The sequence below is a fragment of the Vigna unguiculata genome, chromosome 9 (genome assembly GCF_037176805.1).
Source record: "Vigna unguiculata cultivar grain cowpea cultivar isolate G323 ecotype 2 chromosome 9, ASM3717680v1, whole genome shotgun sequence".
In the NCBI taxonomy this organism is placed as follows: domain Eukaryota; kingdom Viridiplantae; phylum Streptophyta; class Magnoliopsida; order Fabales; family Fabaceae; genus Vigna; species Vigna unguiculata.
The window spans coordinates 15241072-15262090 of record NC_140800.1 but is presented as its reverse complement, the minus strand read 5'-3'; the positions used below and the strand labels follow the sequence as shown (position 1 = coordinate 15262090).

The 21019-nt window shown below is 31.6% G+C and overlaps 1 protein-coding gene across 2 annotated transcripts; it reads right to left on the bottom strand.

The window, feature by feature from the left end:
• Window positions 1-4319: 4319 nt before the first annotated feature.
• LOC114162494 (protein STICHEL-like 2) lies at window positions 4320-9319 on the bottom strand. Of its 2 annotated transcripts, XM_028046406.2 has the most exons (7): window positions 9113-9319; window positions 8830-8908; window positions 6614-8238; window positions 6303-6522; window positions 5996-6181; window positions 5653-5832; window positions 4320-5139 (listed from the first exon to the last, which is right to left on the bottom strand). In XM_028046406.2, exons 3-7 carry the CDS (start codon window positions 8192-8194, stop codon window positions 4439-4441), a joined length of 2868 nt encoding a protein of 955 aa, XP_027902207.1. In that variant the 5' UTR covers window positions 8195-8238; window positions 8830-8908; window positions 9113-9319; the 3' UTR covers window positions 4320-4438. The 2 variants fall into 2 exon arrangements, with proteins under 2 accessions (XP_027902207.1, XP_027902208.1); XM_028046407.2 differs by lacking the exons at window positions 8830-8908; window positions 9113-9319 and adding an exon at window positions 8359-8648.
• Window positions 9320-21019: the final 11700 nt, after the last annotated feature.

Sequence of the window (21019 nt, the reverse complement as noted above, 5' to 3'; positions counted from 1 at the left end):
TTTTAAATGTTTTGAGAAAACAATATGTACCATGTGATTGATAAAATTGTTCAATGTGACAATTACCAACTTGGTAGGTAATACCTATTATTTAAAAGAAATGTTAAATGTTATTGGTTTGATTTTATGGTGATATTAGTTAAAATTTAAACTTGTAATATTTTTATCGTGTCCAACAAAAAATCCAAAGTGTAGTAGTACTGCGACTAAGAATTTTCATTTACCAACAACTACTGAAGTTGAAAACACTACAGATTGCAATTCTAGTGAGCTATATATAGACTAAGGACTCATTACCAACAACTACTAAAGTTGACAAGGTTGCACATTGCATTTCTTGGACGGGTCAACCACTGGCTAAGGATTCTATACCAAGAACTATAGAAGTTGAAAAGGACGGGGATTGCATTTGTGCGAAGTTGTAAACGTTGTCTAAGAATTCTTTAGCAAAAACTGTTGAAGTTGAAAAGGTTGGGGATTACGTTCTAACGATGTTGTTGTCTAAGGATTCTTTACCAACAATAATTGAAGTTGAAAAGGTTGCACTTTGCATTTTTGGGGCATTTGATAACGTTGTCGTTGACGCGATCAAATTAATACTAATTATCTAACAACTTCAGTATTATTTAGAAAGTAGTCAACAAAATATAAAGGGTAAAATAACCCAAAGTCGTCTCCGGGCGAACACAAAATTAATTTTTAACAAATTAGTTGTTATAAAAACTATACAAAATGGTTAATCAAATAAAATAGGGAATAAAGAAATAAAATTTCAAAAAGATAGAAAACAATGATAAAGAAAAATAGATTGATTCTACTACTTTTTCAAGATAGATCCATCATCGGTTATCTAAAGATTATTGCTCAATTAATTATTGTTGTAGATTTGCAAATTAATCAATGTAAAATCTCAATTAATTTGTTGGCGTTCTCACTATTAACCAAATTAAATTCTCAATCAAAAGCAAGAACTTTGTAGATTAATCATAGAAAATTTAACCAAAGTACATTCTCAGTTAAATATTACTATCCTTAATCATGTTCATTCTCTTACCTCTAAAATCATGCAAAAAGCTAATTAACCAAAGTACATTCTTGATTAATTCTAGTTAAAGTTTTCATTTATAATCAAAGTACATTCTCAATCATTGGCAAAAACTCATTCAATCACATGAAAGTTTCTAAATTTAATCAAGTACATTCTCAATTAAAATTAAAAACCCTTGAACTCATATGATTGATATGCATATAGATTAAAACATCTCACTAATTAGCTATGATGTAAAAACCATTACTTTTCACGTGATTCAGGCTCCAAATTATCTAAAGACGACAACACAACTTCATCCAAATTGATCTCAATATCGTGGCACACGATGGTTTCAGGCAGTTCTATTAGGCCAACTTTTGGTCTCTTAATACTAGAAGATGAGTCGGACCCTAAAAGCTATGCCCTAAGTCTCTTGATATCCTTCCCAACTCCCTTATGAGCAGGAACTGTTGCCTTCCTCTTCAGGCCGCCTCGTACCCGAACCTCCACCACTGACTCCTTCATATTGGAAACATCAGCATCCCTAGCGTTCTTGGCTTTCTTGGCCAACTCCTTCCTTAAACTTTTGAACATGCTTAAAGTTCTTCCCTAATTGAGCCATGTGACCTACACCACAAACACACATTTTGTCATCATTCTTAGTCTAAAGTAAACAAATAAAATAAAGCACGATACCTTCTAGATCAACAAGAGGGTGCATTGATAAATAAACCCTAACTAAACCCTTAGTAGGTAATTTATCACTAAACCTCCCCAAAATCTCCATTATTCTCCTATCATCCACTAACAACTTTTCCTTCTTTGTTCCTTTATAACGTCTCGGGTTGCTCATCCAACTAAAAGGAAATTTGGTACTACCATCATCATTATAGAACAACAACCGCTCTGGTTGCTTCACAATAAATTTGAAAAATTTGTCTTTAAAGTGCTTGAATGACTGAGAATAGGCATCCAAGATGCTTATACCAGGCCGACTAACTAAAGATAACCAAGTGATCAGATCTTTTAGCCACGTATCGTAGAAATACAAGAAGCATTCTGGGGATGGAGTGAGGTAAAATGACCAGCATAATAGCCGAAACGCTTGTAAATATCCCCAACTGTTAGGGTACAACTACATCGGAGCAACGTTTCGAAGACGTAGTACTCCCATAGTAAAGTCATCTAGAGGTAGTCGAACATGCAATTGTGAAAAATGGCACATGTATATGTAGAAGAATCCTTCTTCAGCCTGCTTTTGACCATGGCACACACATTTGATAACACTAACGCATTCTAGGAAGATTATATTTGAATAAGCGGCCCTTTCAAGAACACGAACACACCTCAGCCATGATTCTAATAGTTGGGATCATCTAAACAAATAATATTGAGTTCGTACATTCGGACCCATTCATATCCACTTTTCGCCGGCAAACTACTTTTAGCCACCTCCTCTACGGGATCTTTCCTTACATCTAGAATCACTTCCATATGGAACCCCCCCCCCCCCCCCCCCCACCTCTCACCAAACATAGAACTACTCGCCTCAATCATGGACCAGCTATCCCCACTACCCGTACCCAAAACAGAGTCACTATCAAACATACCTTGGAGTAATAAGATGGCGGGACAGAGGAAATATATCAGACACAACTTTAACAGGAACAACACAATTTTCTCACAATGAGCAAATGAACAAGTGAGCACAACTCTGTCCCTCACTCTTATTTATAGAGTAAATTTAAGTCCCAAAAGTTTTCCCGCCCAAACACTATGAGAATAAAGAGTGAAACATTTATCAAAATCATAATTAGGGTGACCCTTTAACTTCTCCTAACATGACCCCTAACCTCCATGTCTCATCTGTGACATAACCTCCGTGTCGCTTCCACTCCTCGAGGTTGGGGGACTACCATACCCTAGGGCAATACTAAGAAAAGACGATTTTTTTTCTTGCAAAAGCGGCATCGTCAAAACACTCAGGAAACCTTTGGCATAACAAGCTTTGGCAAAGGATGGGGGACTAATGTGCTATATGGAACTCGAACAGGACTGGCATGAAATAATACTCGAACTTGGTTGTTAACTAATATTAGTAGAAGCATAGTCAAGTACAAAGATGTTTGCTTAGCGGCCAAAGAGTATAGATCCTGTAATCCCTCTATAACCGGGAAAGGTTGCTTACTCAAAAAAGGTCGCCTATTATAACTTGGAATAAAACATCTAACCGACCCACACCCATGTGCCAAACCTGAAGCATGGGTCTTAAACCAGGCCCATACAAGCCCAAATAAGGGCCCAACTCATAAGCGAAGTAAATTGTAATTAATGCTCTATAAATACAGGTGGACCCTAGCAAATAAAGGTACGCAATTTCTTAATACAGAAAAACTAAGATTTGACTTTGAGAGCTCTTCTTGACTTGATTGTTGGAGTCCTTTCTACAAGTAACCTCCAAAATGTCTAATACAACAATAGTATACAAAAACATGCCAAATAAGACCAAGGAGTACCCATCCAAGAGATTCCAAGATTAGGTAAGACAAGATTTATGTCTCATGATAATCTGTTATTGTTTCCATAGGAACAAAATATATATATATATATATATATATATATATATATATATATATATATATATATATATATATATATATATATATATATTTTCTTTTCATTTCTTAAATTTACGTCTTTATCAAATTCTAATTTCTCAATAAAATAAAAATAGATATGCCTATTTTTTACGTATGTTACACAAGCTAATTGATTTAATTAAAAAATATTTTATAAAACCGAATTGGTAACTATTGTCTAAAATGTTTCTGTAAATTCAATAATTAATCTTCTATTTATGTAATATTATTTGACTATTTCACAAAAACAGTTTTGAAAATAATTAATACTATTCATATTTTTATATTATTCTAAATGATTTATTGTTCCAAATAATGTATTATGTTGAAATTTAAAATAACAATTGTTTATTTGTGATTTTTATTGTTTTTATCAAATAAAAAAGTAGTATGAAAAAATAAATTTAATAAAATTTGATTTATTCATATTGATTACTGCAAAAGAGGATAATAATAAAATATTGTCACTATAAAAGTGTTTAATTAGATTATTGAGATCAATTGTAGAAAAAATTTGTAATTGGCATCACTTTCTTAATAGGATAATCTATTTGAGCAAACAAATGTGTGTAACAATTTCAGTGATCATTTTTACAAAGGTAAACTCGCAGCAAAACAATAGAATCAGGAATCACCTTAATCAAACACGATAAAGCACAAGAATGTTAATACCATTTCATTCTATCCAACTATGTTACTTTATCACTGTAGTGCAGTCTCAAAAACAATTATAACAATGTAAACACATAACAAGTGAACTTACTTTCTTCTAAGAGGCTTTGGTGCAACTCTTACAACTACCAGAAAAAATGCAGGGTTCATTAGCATAGGTATATTTCCCAGAACATGTACACTTCGGGACAGACAAAACAAAATCTTTCTGCTGTTGAATGCCTTGAAAAGACAACTTGGATGAATACGAAGAACGGAACTTCTTTTGAAGCCAAAGGGTTTTAGGAAAACAGTTAAAGTGGTCATTTTCTGAATCTAGGATTGATGGATCAAGATGAACACCGTTGCAACCCTTATCCTTGGAAGAATCAACTTCAACGCATGATGTCCTCATACTCTCTTGAAATGATCTATTAAAAAATCTTTCTCCTGAGCTCAGCAAATTCCCTTCACAACTCCTCAAAGCTGTTACAGCATCCATTCCACAATCAGAGGTAGAAGTTTTGTCTTTCATCATGGGATTCTCAGAGGTGCAATCACCATAATCTGATTCACTTCCTTGTTCATTAGATGATAGTGACTTCTGTTGCCGATTTCTGCGGGAACAAGTGAAGATACTGAAAGTTGATCTCTTCAGTTTGGAATACTTAGAATCTGAAGCACAAGGTGTATAAGTGATCCTCAACTCCACATTGCAACCCAATATGAATTGCAAGGAGCTTGCAATCATTTTCCATGACTTCTCGGCCTTTGATACATGGTGGCTATGTTGGAACTCTAACTCGGCAATAGCAAGACCTGCAAATTAGTGTATTATGAAATTCTTCACTCAGTATTTTGCTCATTCCACAAAATTTAGTAATCTAATCTTATAATTTTTTCTTAAAATATAAAAGAATGAAGAGTTTATCTCAGGTAGAAAAGATCTAGTAAATTTAGAGATGAGTAATATTTAAAATTTTGCAAGTACATTTAGAAATCTAGTAGTAACACACTCCCTCCAAATGGTTAAAATTTATAAGGAAAGTACAAAAATCAAGAGAATAGTTTATATTATAAAAGTGAGACCCACAAAACTGTCATTTCTAATAAATTCCAACCAACACAAGCATATTTAAAAGGGTGTGTTCTGAAAGGGCGAGTTGGTGGCCTTTCTCTTCAGACAATAAAGTAGCAAATTTCTCAAAGAAGAAGTGTGACAGAAACACCAAACAGAACAGCAGAAAGCAGTTATACTGTGATAAGAGAAATTTTTGACTGAATGGTAAATGAACAGCAACACCAGAAAAAAAAAAAGGGAAAGAAAATTACAAGCTGTACTGCGATCAACATGAAGTGACGACAACTTCCCCTTCTTCCTGAGAAAAGTTTTGAGCTGACTAGAATGACACATCTCAGTGGCTTTATACCAAATGGAATCCAATGTTCCTTTGTGATCCTCCGGCACTCCTAATCTGTATGACTTGTTAGCAAAATGCTCCAAGTTTTGACCTACGGATAGTGTAATGCCGATGTTATGTACTATTTATATCCATTTAAAGCATAAAGAGAAAGGTTATATTTTTCTACCTGACAAAACCACTCCATTCTGCCAAGGAGAAAAGGAATTGAAAGTAATGTAACAGGTCAAGGAAAAAAGTTATACAAAGCTCACCTCCATTGCATGCACGTCTAATACTAAATTTGGTGTCATTTGCATCCACAGATTGATAATCTACAGAGCTTAACTGTAGGAGAGCTACGGTGAACCATGTTGTTTGATTCTTTGAAATTCTCAGCTGCTTCTCAGTTTCAGAAAGTATTTTCAATGCATTGTTTAGTTTCTGCAGATCAGCTTCCGCTATAACAGAGAAAAAAAACCAGTCAGATAACAGAACTAACATATGACCAGAACAGAATTTTATCAGAGAGCTAAATAAGATATAAAATAAATTATGCTTGAGAAACACAACACCACTTACAGGTATATTTCCTATGAAATCTACTTCTGACTTCTGAACCACCCTTTTCACATTTCCCTGCAAGTATGTCCATAATGAGATTTGCTAGTTGTGATACAAGTTGCAAAGGATCTATCCTTGACCGCATCAGCTCCCGAGCTCTAATGACAGTATTTGAAGTGTCGGATGAAAAAGCTAGATCCAGCAAATCGAGTAATTCATCATCAGAAACGATCCCAGTCTGCGGATCAACAAATGGGTAAGCAAGAATGCCAAGGAAAAATTGTTGTTAGTTGGAGGGAGTACATGTAGAACAAAGGTTCTAGACTTACAAGTTCATAAGCTAAAGAGATGTTGATCTTTTTACCAAGCAAACTCATCTGATCAAGCATCATTTCTGCATCCCTAACAGATCCACAAGATTTTGCAGCAATAAAGTCTAGAGCTTCCTGTTCAAAATCAAGACCTTCTTCGCCGCAAATACTTTGTAATCTGCATACAATGTCAGCGTCTTTAACCTTTGCAAAGTGATACCTCTGAGCCCGGGAAACTACACTCCGGGGAAGCTTATCCAAATCAGGAGTTATCATCACAAAAACCACATGTTGAGAAAGGTTGTCTAAGCTATTTGAAATGCTTGCCCATGTTTCCCCATTCAATAGCTGGCACTCATCAATAATGAAAACCTTGAAGCGTGAGGAGACTGGAGGGGTGCTTGCACTCTTAACAAGGGACTTAACCTGGTCGCTGCGATTGATTCTCACAGAATCCACTTCCTTAAAATCTTTACTTCTTCCAGAAAAGAATACAATACATTCTCTGCATAGGCCACATGGCCTCTGTTCCTCAAAAGAAAGACAATTCAGTGCAGCAGCAAATATCCTAGAGGCAGATGTCTTGCCGGTTCCACGTGGACCATAGAACAGATAAAAGGATGTTATCCTTCCTCTGGAGATGGCCCCCAACAGAGACCTTGCTACCACATTTTGTCCAACCAAATCACTAAATGCTTTAGGCCTAAATTTCATGGACAAACTTCTAGGAGTTTCCAAATTCAGACCACTCCCACCACCGTTGTTTCTCATGTTTCTGTGTGCATGAAGATCTGACTCATCAACACGGTGAGATATCAAAGGACGGTCTTCTATCTCACCATATAGATTTGATTCTCTAAATCTTGGTGATTTTGACCAACAGCAGCTTATTCCACACCCATTATCATTATCATCTAAACCATCACTACCTTGATTTATGCCTACTGAACCACTATAGGGTGAGAAAGCATCATAACCAGAAGGGTATGGACTAACATTGCCATCAACACTGCATACTAACTCTGATGGTTTTACTTGATTTTTGCGCAGAGACTTTTTTGCTGACTTAGAGCAATCTATTCTCCCTATTTGAGATGATCTAGCAGTTGCTACATAACATGAATCCCCATCCTTGAAATCATTATTACTTGGAAGCACAATACAAGCCAAGTCCAATCCTTTACCCCCATGGTTGCTACGACAACTTTCACTTGGTGATTTGTTTCCAGAAATGCATTGCAGATTACGCTTAGAGTAAATTGGTTCACCATCTTGTTGTAGAACCTGACAAGAAATCCCACTAGGCTTCAGCCTTGAGTTGAATGCAGAATCAGCATCTTTCTGCTCCTTTTGTCCCTTGAAACCTAAATTTCTTGATCTGAGAGCAGCATTATCATCAGTATCACATGGCCTAGCAGCATCAGAAAACCGAAGGGAAATGTCATTAGCAGAACCGTTTTCCCAGTGCAGATTATCTACCAAGGAAGAGAGCTTGCTCATAGCATTAGTTGAAGGATCCCTCAATGACCTCACTCTCCTCAGTGCCACAAGAGTTTTAGAAATTGGAATATCAACTGAATGCCGCCGCCCTTCCATCATTATCTCACACTGGGAAAGTCAGAATCCACTAAAACCTTCACCACCTGCAAGACAAAGACAACATCAACACAAAGCTAAATACAAACCACACGCAGAAAAAAAAAAAGGTGGGGGCACATAAAACAACCCAGCAAAGCAAAGCACAAAAACACAGTTCTTTATACCTCTGATACACCACTTCAAGAAAACATACAAAGGTAATGTGGTCAAAATAAACCATAATGATACATCAACACCTTATCATTCTAAACACTATATTAACCTTCTCCATTTTACATTTCTCTCTCTCTTTCTTCCTCTTTTCTCTCTATATCTCTCTAGCTTCCACTTTCTTTTTTTAAAATCTCTAGGTATGTCTACCTGCCACTTTTCCAAAATCTGTAGAAAAATATAAAAGTTTACCCATACGGGGTGGATTGGGAACTGAAAAAGAGAGACGAATACATTAAACAAAAAGGGTAGAAAAGAAAAAGAAATAAGAAAGAAAATGAGACAGATGAAAAAAGATAGAAGCACTGAGAAAATCTAGCATAACTTAATGTCAACAACACATGCAATTGACCGACAAGTAAGCAAACTGGATGAATCATTTAATGGCCAAAAAGTACAACAGATTTCCAACAGCAGAAAATGACCTTGAACAACACAGAACAGCAGCAGCAAGCACTCCCATTGAGGCGCTACCGTTTCATCTCCTCTGCAGTGGAACCCATGCTGAAGCCGTTTATATTCCCACAGCAATATCAAAACAAAACAAAAACAAAAAAACATAAAATAAAACAACAGTGAAAGAGAAAAAAAAAAGAAAAGAAAAGTGGGGGAGGGAGAGAATCTGAAGTTCAAATTTCCATAACATAAAATAATGCATGAGGAAAAAAAAAAACAAAGCGAAAGGACAAAGTTTTAAGGAGGGAAAACCTGGGAAGAGAAACAAAAATAAATGTGGTAGAAGCAGTGTTGAATGCAGGGAGCGAGATATAGAAGAGGGAGTGGCAAAACAGTAAAATGTGGTAAATGCGAGGGGCCATGGGTGGTGAGAGCAATGCAGTTAAGATGTTTGGGTTGAGAGGTTGGTGGGGGAGTCTCGACCAGCGAGCCCTTTTCAGAAAGAAAAGAGAGGGTAGTTTGGTAATTTGAGGAAATGGTTTCGGTTAATTTAGTTAAAGATTAAAAAAAAACAAAAAAACTGAGGATTTGGTCCGATCCTGCAATGCTTATTTCTTCTCTCCACGTTGTTCCACACACCACATTGCACTCTTTGCTTGCTTCACTCTCCGAGAACTAGGACCAGCACACTCTTGTGCCCACTGGCAAGGCAAGGTTCCTCACTCTTCTACGTTACAATTTATTATTGTTGAAATCTCTATTATTTTGGTACAACTTTGTCTTTTTAGTATCTTTGCACTTTACACTAGTACTATGTTGGTCAATGCTGTCTTTTATACTACAAAACCAGCTATGAGATAAACAATGGATAAAAGTAAAAAATTATAAATTCACTGTTTTAAAATTTTAAATTAGAGATTATATTTTCATTCTTTTATAAGAATTTTTAGTTTTGTTTATTAATGCAACTGGAGCGTCTATTTTCTAGATTTTTTATATCAAAAAATAACATAAGACGAATTAGTCAAATTTCTTCAGTTTCAACGTACTCAAAATGTTGGGGTCTGTGCAGTTGATTAGAATTATGTGCATATTTTCTGCTCATTCGGTATCTCCTCTTAAATTATATATCTTATTTCAACTGCATACATATTAAACAAATAACTAATTAAGTTACATTTTACTAATATTTTAGCACCTTCGTTCTCATTAAATAAAGTGATTAAATACATTATATTTTATTAATATTTTCCTTTTTTTTTCATATTAAGTGTCAAACTTTTGAAGTTTTTTTTTTTTTTTTACTTTTTTGTTATTTACAAAGTTTAAGATCACATAAGTTATTCTTTTTAAGTAAATTCCAATTTTTAAATAATTTTCAGAAAGATTGACAGAGAAAAAGATAAAATAATAAACTGCATAAATATTTTATTACTAAATTTATTGTAGTGGGATAGTCACATCATAATGTTTAGTATTTTTTTATTACTAAATTTATTAGAAGAAAAATTTGATATTTAATATTCTGAATTTTATACTAGATCAGCATGGTTTAGTTTAGTGTCTCATGAGACTCAAATAAAATCTGACAAACTTGAGTATAACTCTTACAATAAAGTTATTTTCAATATATTTGTCTACAATGATCTTGTTCCATTTTCTAGAGTAATTATTCACCTGGTGCCCATAGAACATAAAGAAAAAAGTGTTGGATAAATAATAGGTTGGTTATATTGTATAAATTACAAAGATAATTAATACTTCATTCTGAAAGAATAGTTTAAAATTGTGAAAAATTAATAACTACTTTATTAACATAAATTTAGACAAAAATATCATCAACCTTTCTAGTGCTAAGTCTCTTTTTCACTGGAAGGGATACATTATTAGTTATATTATATAAGGGAAATGTTAGAAAAAAATAACATTCAAAACATTATTATGATTTTATAATGAACTGATTATTTCTTTTGAGATGGTTATAGTATAATTTTGAATATGAAACTAACCGTACACGTAGAAACAAATAAATAATCTTTATTAGGTTATTAATATTATTTTTTTCTGTTCATGTTAATTGTGAAACTGTACTTAGCGGCATTATTAATGTAAACATATTTAAATTTAAGAATAGTCTAAATAAATTACTTACCCTCAGAGATGTTGTTTGAGAAGAAAAAAAAAACAATTATAAGTAATACTGAAGTTACTTACCCTTAAAGATGTTGTTTGAGAAGAAAAAAACAATTATAAGTAATACTGAAGATGCTAACTTATATAATTATCTTATAGGTATTGTCTATGATTTTCTTACCATGTTTAAGATGGCGATTAGATAAACATTTAATAATTTATTTCAAGTTAATAAAAAAAATTAACGGTTAATAATATATTTTTATTTTTTCTCTCTCCTTTCTTCTCTTAAATATATTAAATATATTAAACTTAATTAAATCTTAAATCACTCATAAATGTAGAGATTTCTAATTAATATTCAAAAAATTTATATCTTTTAATTAAGTTTAAAACATTTTGAGTACTTAAAAAATCAATAGAAATTTAATTAAAAATATACAAACTTTTTGAAAGACTTGTTAATTAAACCATTATACTATTTTAACAAATTTGTTACTTTTTTTCAATAACATCTTTATATTTTTTACACATTTTTATGCAAGTTTTTAACAATTATCCGGAATGTAAAAATATTTCTTTACATATTTGCAAAATTATATTTTGCAAATTATTAAAAAATATGCATATGAGCATTGACGGATCTTGACCAACATTGTTGGGGAACCAAAATAATACATCTAAAATTTATGCATTTAATTATTGTCACTAATACAATAAAAAAGAATACATAACTTAGTAGTATAACGATAGCTAAAAAAGAAATCAACACATATCTAAAAGATTGTCCTTCGTTCCTTCATCACCTATTTAAAAAAAAGACTAGAAAACAATTTATCATAATTTAATAAAAAAATTGAGAGATTTAAATACTAAACAAAAATTCGATGATAATCAAACCACACTTAAAATCCAATTATAAAAAACACACAGTACAATATTTTTTCTTCTATCTTCATAAAATAAAAAATTAATATACAAATTAAATAAATTATTGAACTAATATTTCACTATTAAGTGAGACAAAATAGAATTACATTCTTATTTATTTCTTTGAGAATGGAAGAGAACAACTGAGAGATGAGAGCAAATATAATAAATCCTTTTCTCTTCAGAAACAAAAAAAAAAAGTGAGAATGAACAATTTATGAGAAACTCAAGACGTAGACATGTAATGAAACCACAATTAAAATCTGGTTATAAAAAACACACAATACAATACTTTTCTTCTATGTTCATAAAATAAAAAAAATAATATGAAAGATGTTCATTAAATAAATTATTAAATTAATATTTCATCATCAAGTGAGATGAAGGAATTACCTTCTTTTTTTCCTCGAGAATGGAAGAGAACAAATGATAAATAAGAGAAAAAATAATAAATATTTTTCTTTTTAGAAACAAAAGAAAACATGTGAAAATGAAAGATGGGTACAATTTATGAGAAACTCAAGTTATAATGAAAAAAATAATAAAAAATATCTTGATAAATCTTTTTATTCTTTATTCTTTATTATGTTTGATTTTATATTTTATTATTTATTAACATTAATTATTAATTATTATATGTATAAAAGAAATAAAATATTTATTTAATATCTATAATAAAAAAATAAAAATACCTATTATCTATAATAAAAAAATCAAAATACCTATTATAAAAAAAATCAAAAATTTTATGGGCCATGGCCTCCCTTGCTACCACTATCCTCTGCGACTGCATATGAGGTAATGAAAGAGTTATTTTTGTAAGAAATTATAGAGATATTGATCGAAATTACCTATTACAATTAGTTATAATAGAATATTTTGTTTTTTCATATAACTCATACAATTTTGTTTCAAAATAATTAATTATTTTTTAATATAATTGAATATTTGTAAATGATTTAAAAAAGACATTTAAGATAATTGATTATTGTCTTAAACAATCTATTATCAAAACAAGTAAAACTAATCACTACTTAAAACAATTAATTATATAATTAAAGTTATAGTCGTTAAGTAAGAAGTATGACTTGACATCTTTCTTTGCTTTTCTTATAATTTATGTTCTCTTTTTGGATAATATTTCCCTAAGATGAAAGACTGTATTTTCATTCACATCGGCCAAGCCAAATGGTGACCTAAAATACTACTTTGAATGTAATTTATTCTCTTAATTATTTCCATAATCAAAGTGTCATTAGACTCACAAAAGAAAGAGGTTAATGGGAAAAAAGTGCTTAAGTGATTGTGCAACTCGAAAAATACTTAATATAATAAATTATTTCGAGTTCACATAAAAACAAGTTTTGGCTCTCAATTTGATTTTGATATAATTAATTGTTATGAATTAATATTGTCCTCTTTATATAAATATTTAAATATTTTTATTAATTATTTGATTTGTATCATCTATGATTACATGTTATATTATAAATAGGACTCTTCTTATCCGTAATAAGACATAGAAAGTTGTTCCCTATTATCTTATTCTCTATATCATTTCTTTCATTCTTTTATCTGTTATTAGCTTTATTTCATAACAATTATATGTTTATAAAATTCATAGTTTTGCTCCAAAACATTTGAAAATTTAATCATAATTAACTTGATCATGCTAAATCATTTAATAAGCAAGAGAAGAATTATCAATAAAAATGCATACATTATCAAAGGATATACAAAGTCTAGTGATAATGTTAATTTTTTACCATTATACAAGTTATATTTTATTAACAAAATCAACTTTTTCATAATTTTTAACCTACTTAATTTTTAATTTTATCTTATTTTTGTAAATAAATATATTTTGGATTACATTAATCTAATTTTACCACTAATCCCTATTTTTTGTGTCTGTTTTTAAATTGGAAGATTTATTCCAAAAATTCGGACAAATGAGTAATATTGAGTAACAAAAATCAAATCTCTAGAGTGAAGATATTTGATTCGAAAGACTATTCCCTTCCCATATAATCACCATTTTGTATTTGTGTATGTGTTTTTTACTTTTTCACTATGCTCATATTTTAATGTATTTTTTTAATTTAGTAAATACGATGATATTTTGTTTATTAGGTTAAGGTTTGATATATTTGGTTTAGAATGATTTTTAGGATTAGGTTTGTGATTAGAAAACGAATTACAAATATGTTTTTTATGGGTAAATATTTTTAAATTTGTTTACGCTATTATTAACAAATAATTATATATATTTTTTAAAAGTCTTAATTATTAGATTGTAATTTTCAATGTTTTTTGCGCCATTATAGGAAATAATATTTATTATAAAAAATCTTAATTATTTAAATTGTAATTAGTTCAGTAGAAAAATAATATTTATTATAAAAAGTTATAATTATTTGAATTGTAATTAGTTTGTGTTTTACTTGCACTAGGTTAATCAATTTTTAATTAATTAAAAATTACATTATGTTTAGGAAAAACTAGCTAATATTTTATTTAGGTTAAATTTTTTATTGCATACAGAAAATATATATCAAATGTTAAAATATTTTCATAAAAATTATTCAGTTAATATAAATATTTTTAATAAAATTACTCTCATTTAATTTATATTAATTTTAAACAACTACATCTAAAATTAAATAATTTCATAATATCAAATTTACTTAATTTTATTTAAAGTAGTCCTAAAAAATTTTCTTTTCATCGTAATTTTTAAAAATCATATTTTAATTTAATATAATTTTATCAATATTAATTTCTTTCAATTTAAATAATCATTCACATGTCATTATAATATAATTTACACTAATTATAATTTATGTTAAATTATTTTTTTATATATAAAGATAAAATAATAATCTTATCTTTTTATTAATTAAATTATTATTTTTAATCTATCATATCACTTATTAATAAATCTCACCGTCTTTTCCTTTAATTCAAAGTATCAAACTTCCAACATTCTCTTCAAATCGAAAAACAAACACACTTACTAGAGCAAATTTTGATTTCGGTAATTAATTATGAAAAAAACTTCTATTCCAAAAAAAAATAGTATCTCATAATTTCACTTTATAAACAATTAATTGATAGAATATTCAATTTTAATTTTGTAAAGTGACCTCTAATATAATTTGTAACTATAAAAATCACATATACACATAAAAAAATCTGAATAAAAAACAGAAAATTAAAAAAAAAATTTATTATTATGTTTCACTTAACAAAATAAGATTCCCGAAATATTCTTATTCTTTTAGTTTAATTTTCTACTGGACATTAGTAAGTGTTTCCATGAGTTATATAATTATAAGAAAATGTTAAATGCCATTAACAGTTGTTGTGTTGAGCAGAATGTTTATTAATGATATCAAGCTACCAAATTGGGGGATATTGTTTGTTTCTCACCCCAGAAAGATGCGTCCATGTAAAAAAACAACTGAGAAACAAACAAGATGAAAAACAAAGTTTATGTTACCTCCCCACAGACAAAGTTATATAATTTGTTACCAACACAAATTAAGAATATTTAAAAAAAAATAATGAATAGATAGATGTAGAAAAGAAAAGAAAAAGAGAAATTTGTGAAAAAAGAATATAATAAATAGAGTGAGACTAGGGCAGACCTATAGGAAGCAGTAGACGTTAAGATAGAGTGTGATCTAAAGAATAGGCGCGGCGCTGAACGTGAACATGAACTTCAACGTCACGTTACCAATTGAATTAGAGTGTGAAGAAGATTTTATAGGGTTTCATGCATAGGCCATGACCCCACCTAAAACCCATTCAATTCAATGTCGCTGAAGAAGACGCTCTTTGCTTGCTTCTTCTCATGTTCCCACGCTTTTTGCACACACCATCTATTTCACTTCAAACAACCATTCCATTTATGAATCTCTCCACTGTTCTACGTGTTCAGATTTTGAACCCAAATCAGTGACACTTCATTCAATTTACACAACACAAAAGCATGTCCCACGACAACCACAGGGAAGACATTAATTTTGTGTGGCCTCTGTGATCCTTCACTTTTCAGTGCCATTATTCAATTCCGCAGACAATCATTCACAGGCCCAAAAAGATGTCAAACATTTTTTGCTTTTTCTTTGTACTTCTTTATGTCTCTCACTTCCTCCATTGGATCACTTCGGAGGACGTGTTATATAAGCTTCAACTAAAAGGAAACAGAAAAAAAGAAAAAACTTCACCACCCTCAGCTCAATCATAAGCATGACATTTGTCATAATAATAGTGTCATTTTAAAACCTCACAATTCGATTGAATAAATAAGTGAAATTTAAATGGTAAAGTTTTTAATATATGAAATGTAAACTTCAAATATTTTGCGAAATATAAGTTGTTATTATAAAAATAAATTAATGTTTTACACCGACATTTTAAATATACTCCAAATTGATTGATAATACAATACTACTATACTATTACTTTATGTTCTAACAACACTGTGATATTCTTATAAAACCACAGTCGTTCGATGCTCACACGTTTGCTACTTATTGTCCATTCTTCGGTTTCGATTCCTACAAGTTGAAAGGGAAAAAATATATGTAAAAGGCGTTCCGACCTTAAGTGTGTTTGCTTTCGGTAATGTACTATTCAAACAGATAGATTTAAGTAATAAGTGTGTTTGTTTTTATAAATTTGAAGATGATTGAAGGAATGGATGTGGAGAGAATGTGTTATTTCCATCTTCACATAATTGAAGAGATGAAGAAAGATTTACTATTCATTCAATGTAAATAACCAAAATTGCCATCACCATAATAACTAATAATATTATTAATTTTTTTAATTCAACAAAAAATTAAAACAAAATTTCAACCAATCAAATTTTATTTTAAATTTCTTGCACCGATTAATTTTTTATTCTAACTAAATAGATTATATTTTCTATTAATTCTAAATTAACTTTACCTAAATAAAATTTATTTTTTCTTCATTTTAATTATAGGGACAAAAGAGTAATTTTATAATTTAATCTATTAAAACATTTTTTATCGTCTTATCCATCAAATTATTCACAAATGTTCACAAACTCTCTCTTCAAATCCTTTTATCTATCCCTCAAAACAAACAATAATGCAATCACTTCTCTTTTAAATTCATCTACTTACTCTCCTTCAAATTATTTTCCCAATCCAAACACAACCTAAGTTATTGTCTTAATTATATCAATTTTAGATAAGTATACAATAGGGTAAAAAAATAACTCATATTTTATCATTACTATTATTTGTATTTATAGGGTTGATTAGTGGGTCTAGTAATCATGCACTAATCTCGATCCAAGCATATTTTAACCACACTTATTGTTAATTATCATAAAATGACTCCACTTAATGTTCATGCACTTCTTTTGTGTTTCTTCCCAAGCGTACCCTTGTGGCCAATCAAGATCCGAGACTATAACCATATGGTAGAACATCGGCCTCATATATTTTTAATTCGAGCTTGGTCCAATCAAGAATCCAGACTATAACCATATGGTAGAACATTAGCCTCATATATTTTTTATTCGAGCTTGGTCCATCCAAGAACTTAAAAAGAAGTCAAATAACTCTAGAAAAAATGATTTCTAGAGAAATTGTATATTTTAAAATAATGAAATTTGTTTATAATAAAATTGTTTATACTAAATTTTCTTAATATTAAAATAATTGAGTCTCACTATTTTTAAATTATAATTACGTCTAAAATATCATTTTAGAATTTTACAATTAAAAATATTAAAAATATTGATATTAACTCATCTAACTTGAGATAGTCCGTGACATCTCATTAAGGTTGTGCAAATAACAAATAGATAAATATCATTTGTTTATGATACGTCTTCTAATTTAATACGGGCAAGACAATAAAGTCTTGGATATTCTTATTTAATAAAATTTAACTAAAATTCTCCAAAATAATAAACAGGATAAAGAACATTTAATTACTATACCACTTCAAATAAAAAACAAAAATAATCTATTTTTTTATTTAACTTTCTTATTTTTAGTCACCGACATAACAATGTATTTTATTTCTGCACTTATATTCTTAATAATATTGTACCCAAATATCTTTTATTTTTGTACTATGTAAATCTCTATGTTCCAAATTAAGTGTTGTAGATGTTATGAATTTGGTGACCGGTTAGTGACTAGATTGCATTATATGTACTATTACTCATTCTAATGTCAGAGTCAGAGCATATATGTCACATGTCTGAAGAAGGTTTACAACAAGGACTACCATAAAACACTTTTCAATAGATGTTTGTTCAATCATAAGGCTTGTCTAATCTGCTAATAACATTGCAAGTTGTTAATCTGCAAAGCTTGTCCGATGAAAGTAATGTTTACTCTGAACCAAGAAAAATGTTATCTTGTGTCATTTCAGGACCATTCTGAAACCAACAAGTGCATAGTTGATACGTTGTTTTCTGTTCAGAGTTCAGAACATGTGCCTATAATAAATTTACAGTGATGTTGGACAAGATAACTAGCCACTTCTGTTAGGAATCCAAGTGTGATTCTAAGTCCCACATTGGCTAGAAATGAGAGAGTAGAGCACTATATAAGAATAAAGACCCATAAACCCATTGCCTTAAGGTTTTTGGGTTGAGAGTGGTGTCAATGTCTTATGTGGTTGGGCTCAGATCTCATTGGTGTTGTTCTCCCCAGTGAAACCCCCTCTGTAAAACCTGACAAGTGGTATCAGAGCCGATGGTTAAAATCGGTTCAGACGAGTGCATGTCCCTGTATCGAAAGTCTTCCTGGCAAAGAGTTCCAGGTTCTTCCTGGCAAAGAGTTCCAGGTAAGCGTGTCCCGTTAAGATGAACGGCGGTACGAGAAGGGGTACTCGTGGTTGGGAATGCTTCCGCTGGAGGGGGAGTGTACCACCGCTGGAGGGGGAGTGTTGTCAATGTCTTATGTGGTTGGGCTCAGATCTCATTGGTGTTGTTCTCCCCAGTGAAACCCCCTCTGTAAAACCTGACAAGTGGCATCAGAGCTCTTGGTTGGGCTATATTTACTTGCTTGAATGATGGAGGCAAATGCAAAGATGGTTGCTTTGAATGGTACAAATTATCATTTGTGGAAGGGCAAGATGAAAGATTTATTATTTGTCAAGAAATTGCATCTTCCGGTCTTTGCTACACAGAAGCCAGATTCTATGTCTGAAGAAGAATGGGACTTTGAGCACCAACAGGTATGTGGTTTTATTCGGCAATATGTTGAAGATAATGTTTATAATCATATTGCTAATGAGACACATGCCAGAGCTTTGTGGGAGAAGATTGAGTCTTTGTATGCTTCTAAGTCGGGCAATAATAAATTGTATTTGTTAAATTGCTTGATGAATTTGAGGTACAGGGAGAATTCTTCTATTTCTGATCACTTAAATGAGTTTCAAGGGCTCCTAGATCAATTGTCAGGAATGGGCATAAAGTTTGATGACGAAGTTATGGGATTATGGTTGCTTAATACTCTACCAGAGTCTTGGGAGGTATTTCGGGTTTCAATTACGAACTCTGCCTCGAATGGTGTTGTTTCTTTTCAGATGGCAAAGAGCGGTGCTCTTAATGAAGAGATGAGAAGGAAGGCACATGGTTCTTCATCTCAGTCTGAGATGCTTGTTACAGAAGCTAGGGGGAGAAGTCAGAAAAAGGAACATAAAGGTGGTAGAGAGAAGAGTAGGAGCAAGTCCAAGTCAAGATACAAGAATTTAGAGTGCCATTTTTGTCATAAAACTGGACACATTCAGAAATACTGTTTTAAGTGGAAAAAGGAGAACAAAGACAAGAAGGGCAAACAGAGAGAGAATGATCATGATGATGATGATCGTGTCACTACTGCTACAGATGGTGATCTTGTTCTTCTTCGTGACTTTGAGTCCGTTAATCTTGTATCTGATGAGAGCATGTGGATTATTGATAGTGGTGCTACACTGCATGTTACACCTAGGAAGGAGTTCTTCACATCTTACACTTCTGGTGATTTTGGAGTGTTGAAGATGGGTAATGATGGTGAGTCTAAAGTGATTGGTGTTGGTGATGTTTGCCTGCAAACCAACATGGGAGTGCAGTTGTTGCTTAAAGGAGTCAAACATGCTCCGGATGTCCGTTTTAATTTAATCTCTGTGCAGTTGCTTGATGATTGTGGTTATGACAATCACTTTGGTTCTAGTAAATGGAAGCTCACTAAAGGTAACTTGGTTATGGCCAGAGGGGAGAAACAATCTAAATTGTATTGGACTAAAGCTTTGGTTGCTAAAGACAGTGTGAATGCTATGTATATGGAGGCATCTTTGTGGCACCGGAGGCTTGGTCATATAAGTGAGAAAGGGCTTAACTGCTTAGCTAAAAAGGATGTGCTTATGGGATTGAGAAATGCAGAATTGGAGAAATGTTCTCATTGCATGGCTGGTAAACAAACCAGAGTATCTTTTAAGAAGCATCCACCCTCAAGGAAGTCAGAATTACTTGAATTGGTGCATTCTGACGTTTGTGGCCCATTAAAGGTAAAGTCATTTAGTGGTGCAGTTTACTTTGTTACTTTTATTGATGATTGTTCCAGGAAGCTATGGGTCTATGCTCTTCAGCGGAAAGGTCAAGTACTTGAAAAGTTCAAGGAATTTCATGCTATGGTTGAGAGGCAATCAGGCAAGAAGCTGAAATGCATCCGTAGTGATAATGGTGGTGAGTACCGTGGACCTTTTGATGTTTATTGCAGGCAGCATGGTATTAGACACGAGAAGACTCCTCCTAAAACTCCTCAGTTGAATGGTCTAGCGGAGAGGATGAACAGGACCTTGGTTGAAAGGGTTACATGTATGCTTTCAGAAGCAAAGTTGCCTAAGCACTTTTGGGGAGAGGCATTGCTTGCAGCTGTGCATGTTATTAATCTCAGTCCCGCAGTTGCTTTGAATATTGAGGTGCCAGACAAAATTTGGTTTGGTAAGAATGTTAGATATGATCATTTGCGTGTCTTTGGTTGCAGGGCATTTGTTCATGTTCCTAAGGATGAAAGATCCAAGTTAGATAAAAAGACAAGGCAATGTATCTTTATTGGCTATGGTGAGGATGAATTTGGCTACAGGTTTTATGATCCTGTTGAGAAGAAGCTTGTT

What these genes read in the sequence shown, in the direction of transcription:
- LOC114162494 (XM_028046406.2), bottom strand. Translation starts at nt 8,194, where the DNA reads ATGATGGAAGGGCGGCGGCATTCAGTTGATATTCCAATTTCTAAAACT. An exon ending in ATTTCATAGGAAATATACCT is followed by an intron (nt 6,182 to 6,302) that starts GTAAGTGGTGTT and finishes TCTCTGTTATAG; the next exon opens with CGGAAGCTGATCTGCAGAAA. An exon ending in TAGACGTGCATGCAATGGAG is followed by an intron (nt 5,833 to 5,995) that starts GTGAGCTTTGTA and finishes CACTATCCGTAG; the next exon opens with GTCAAAACTTGGAGCATTTT.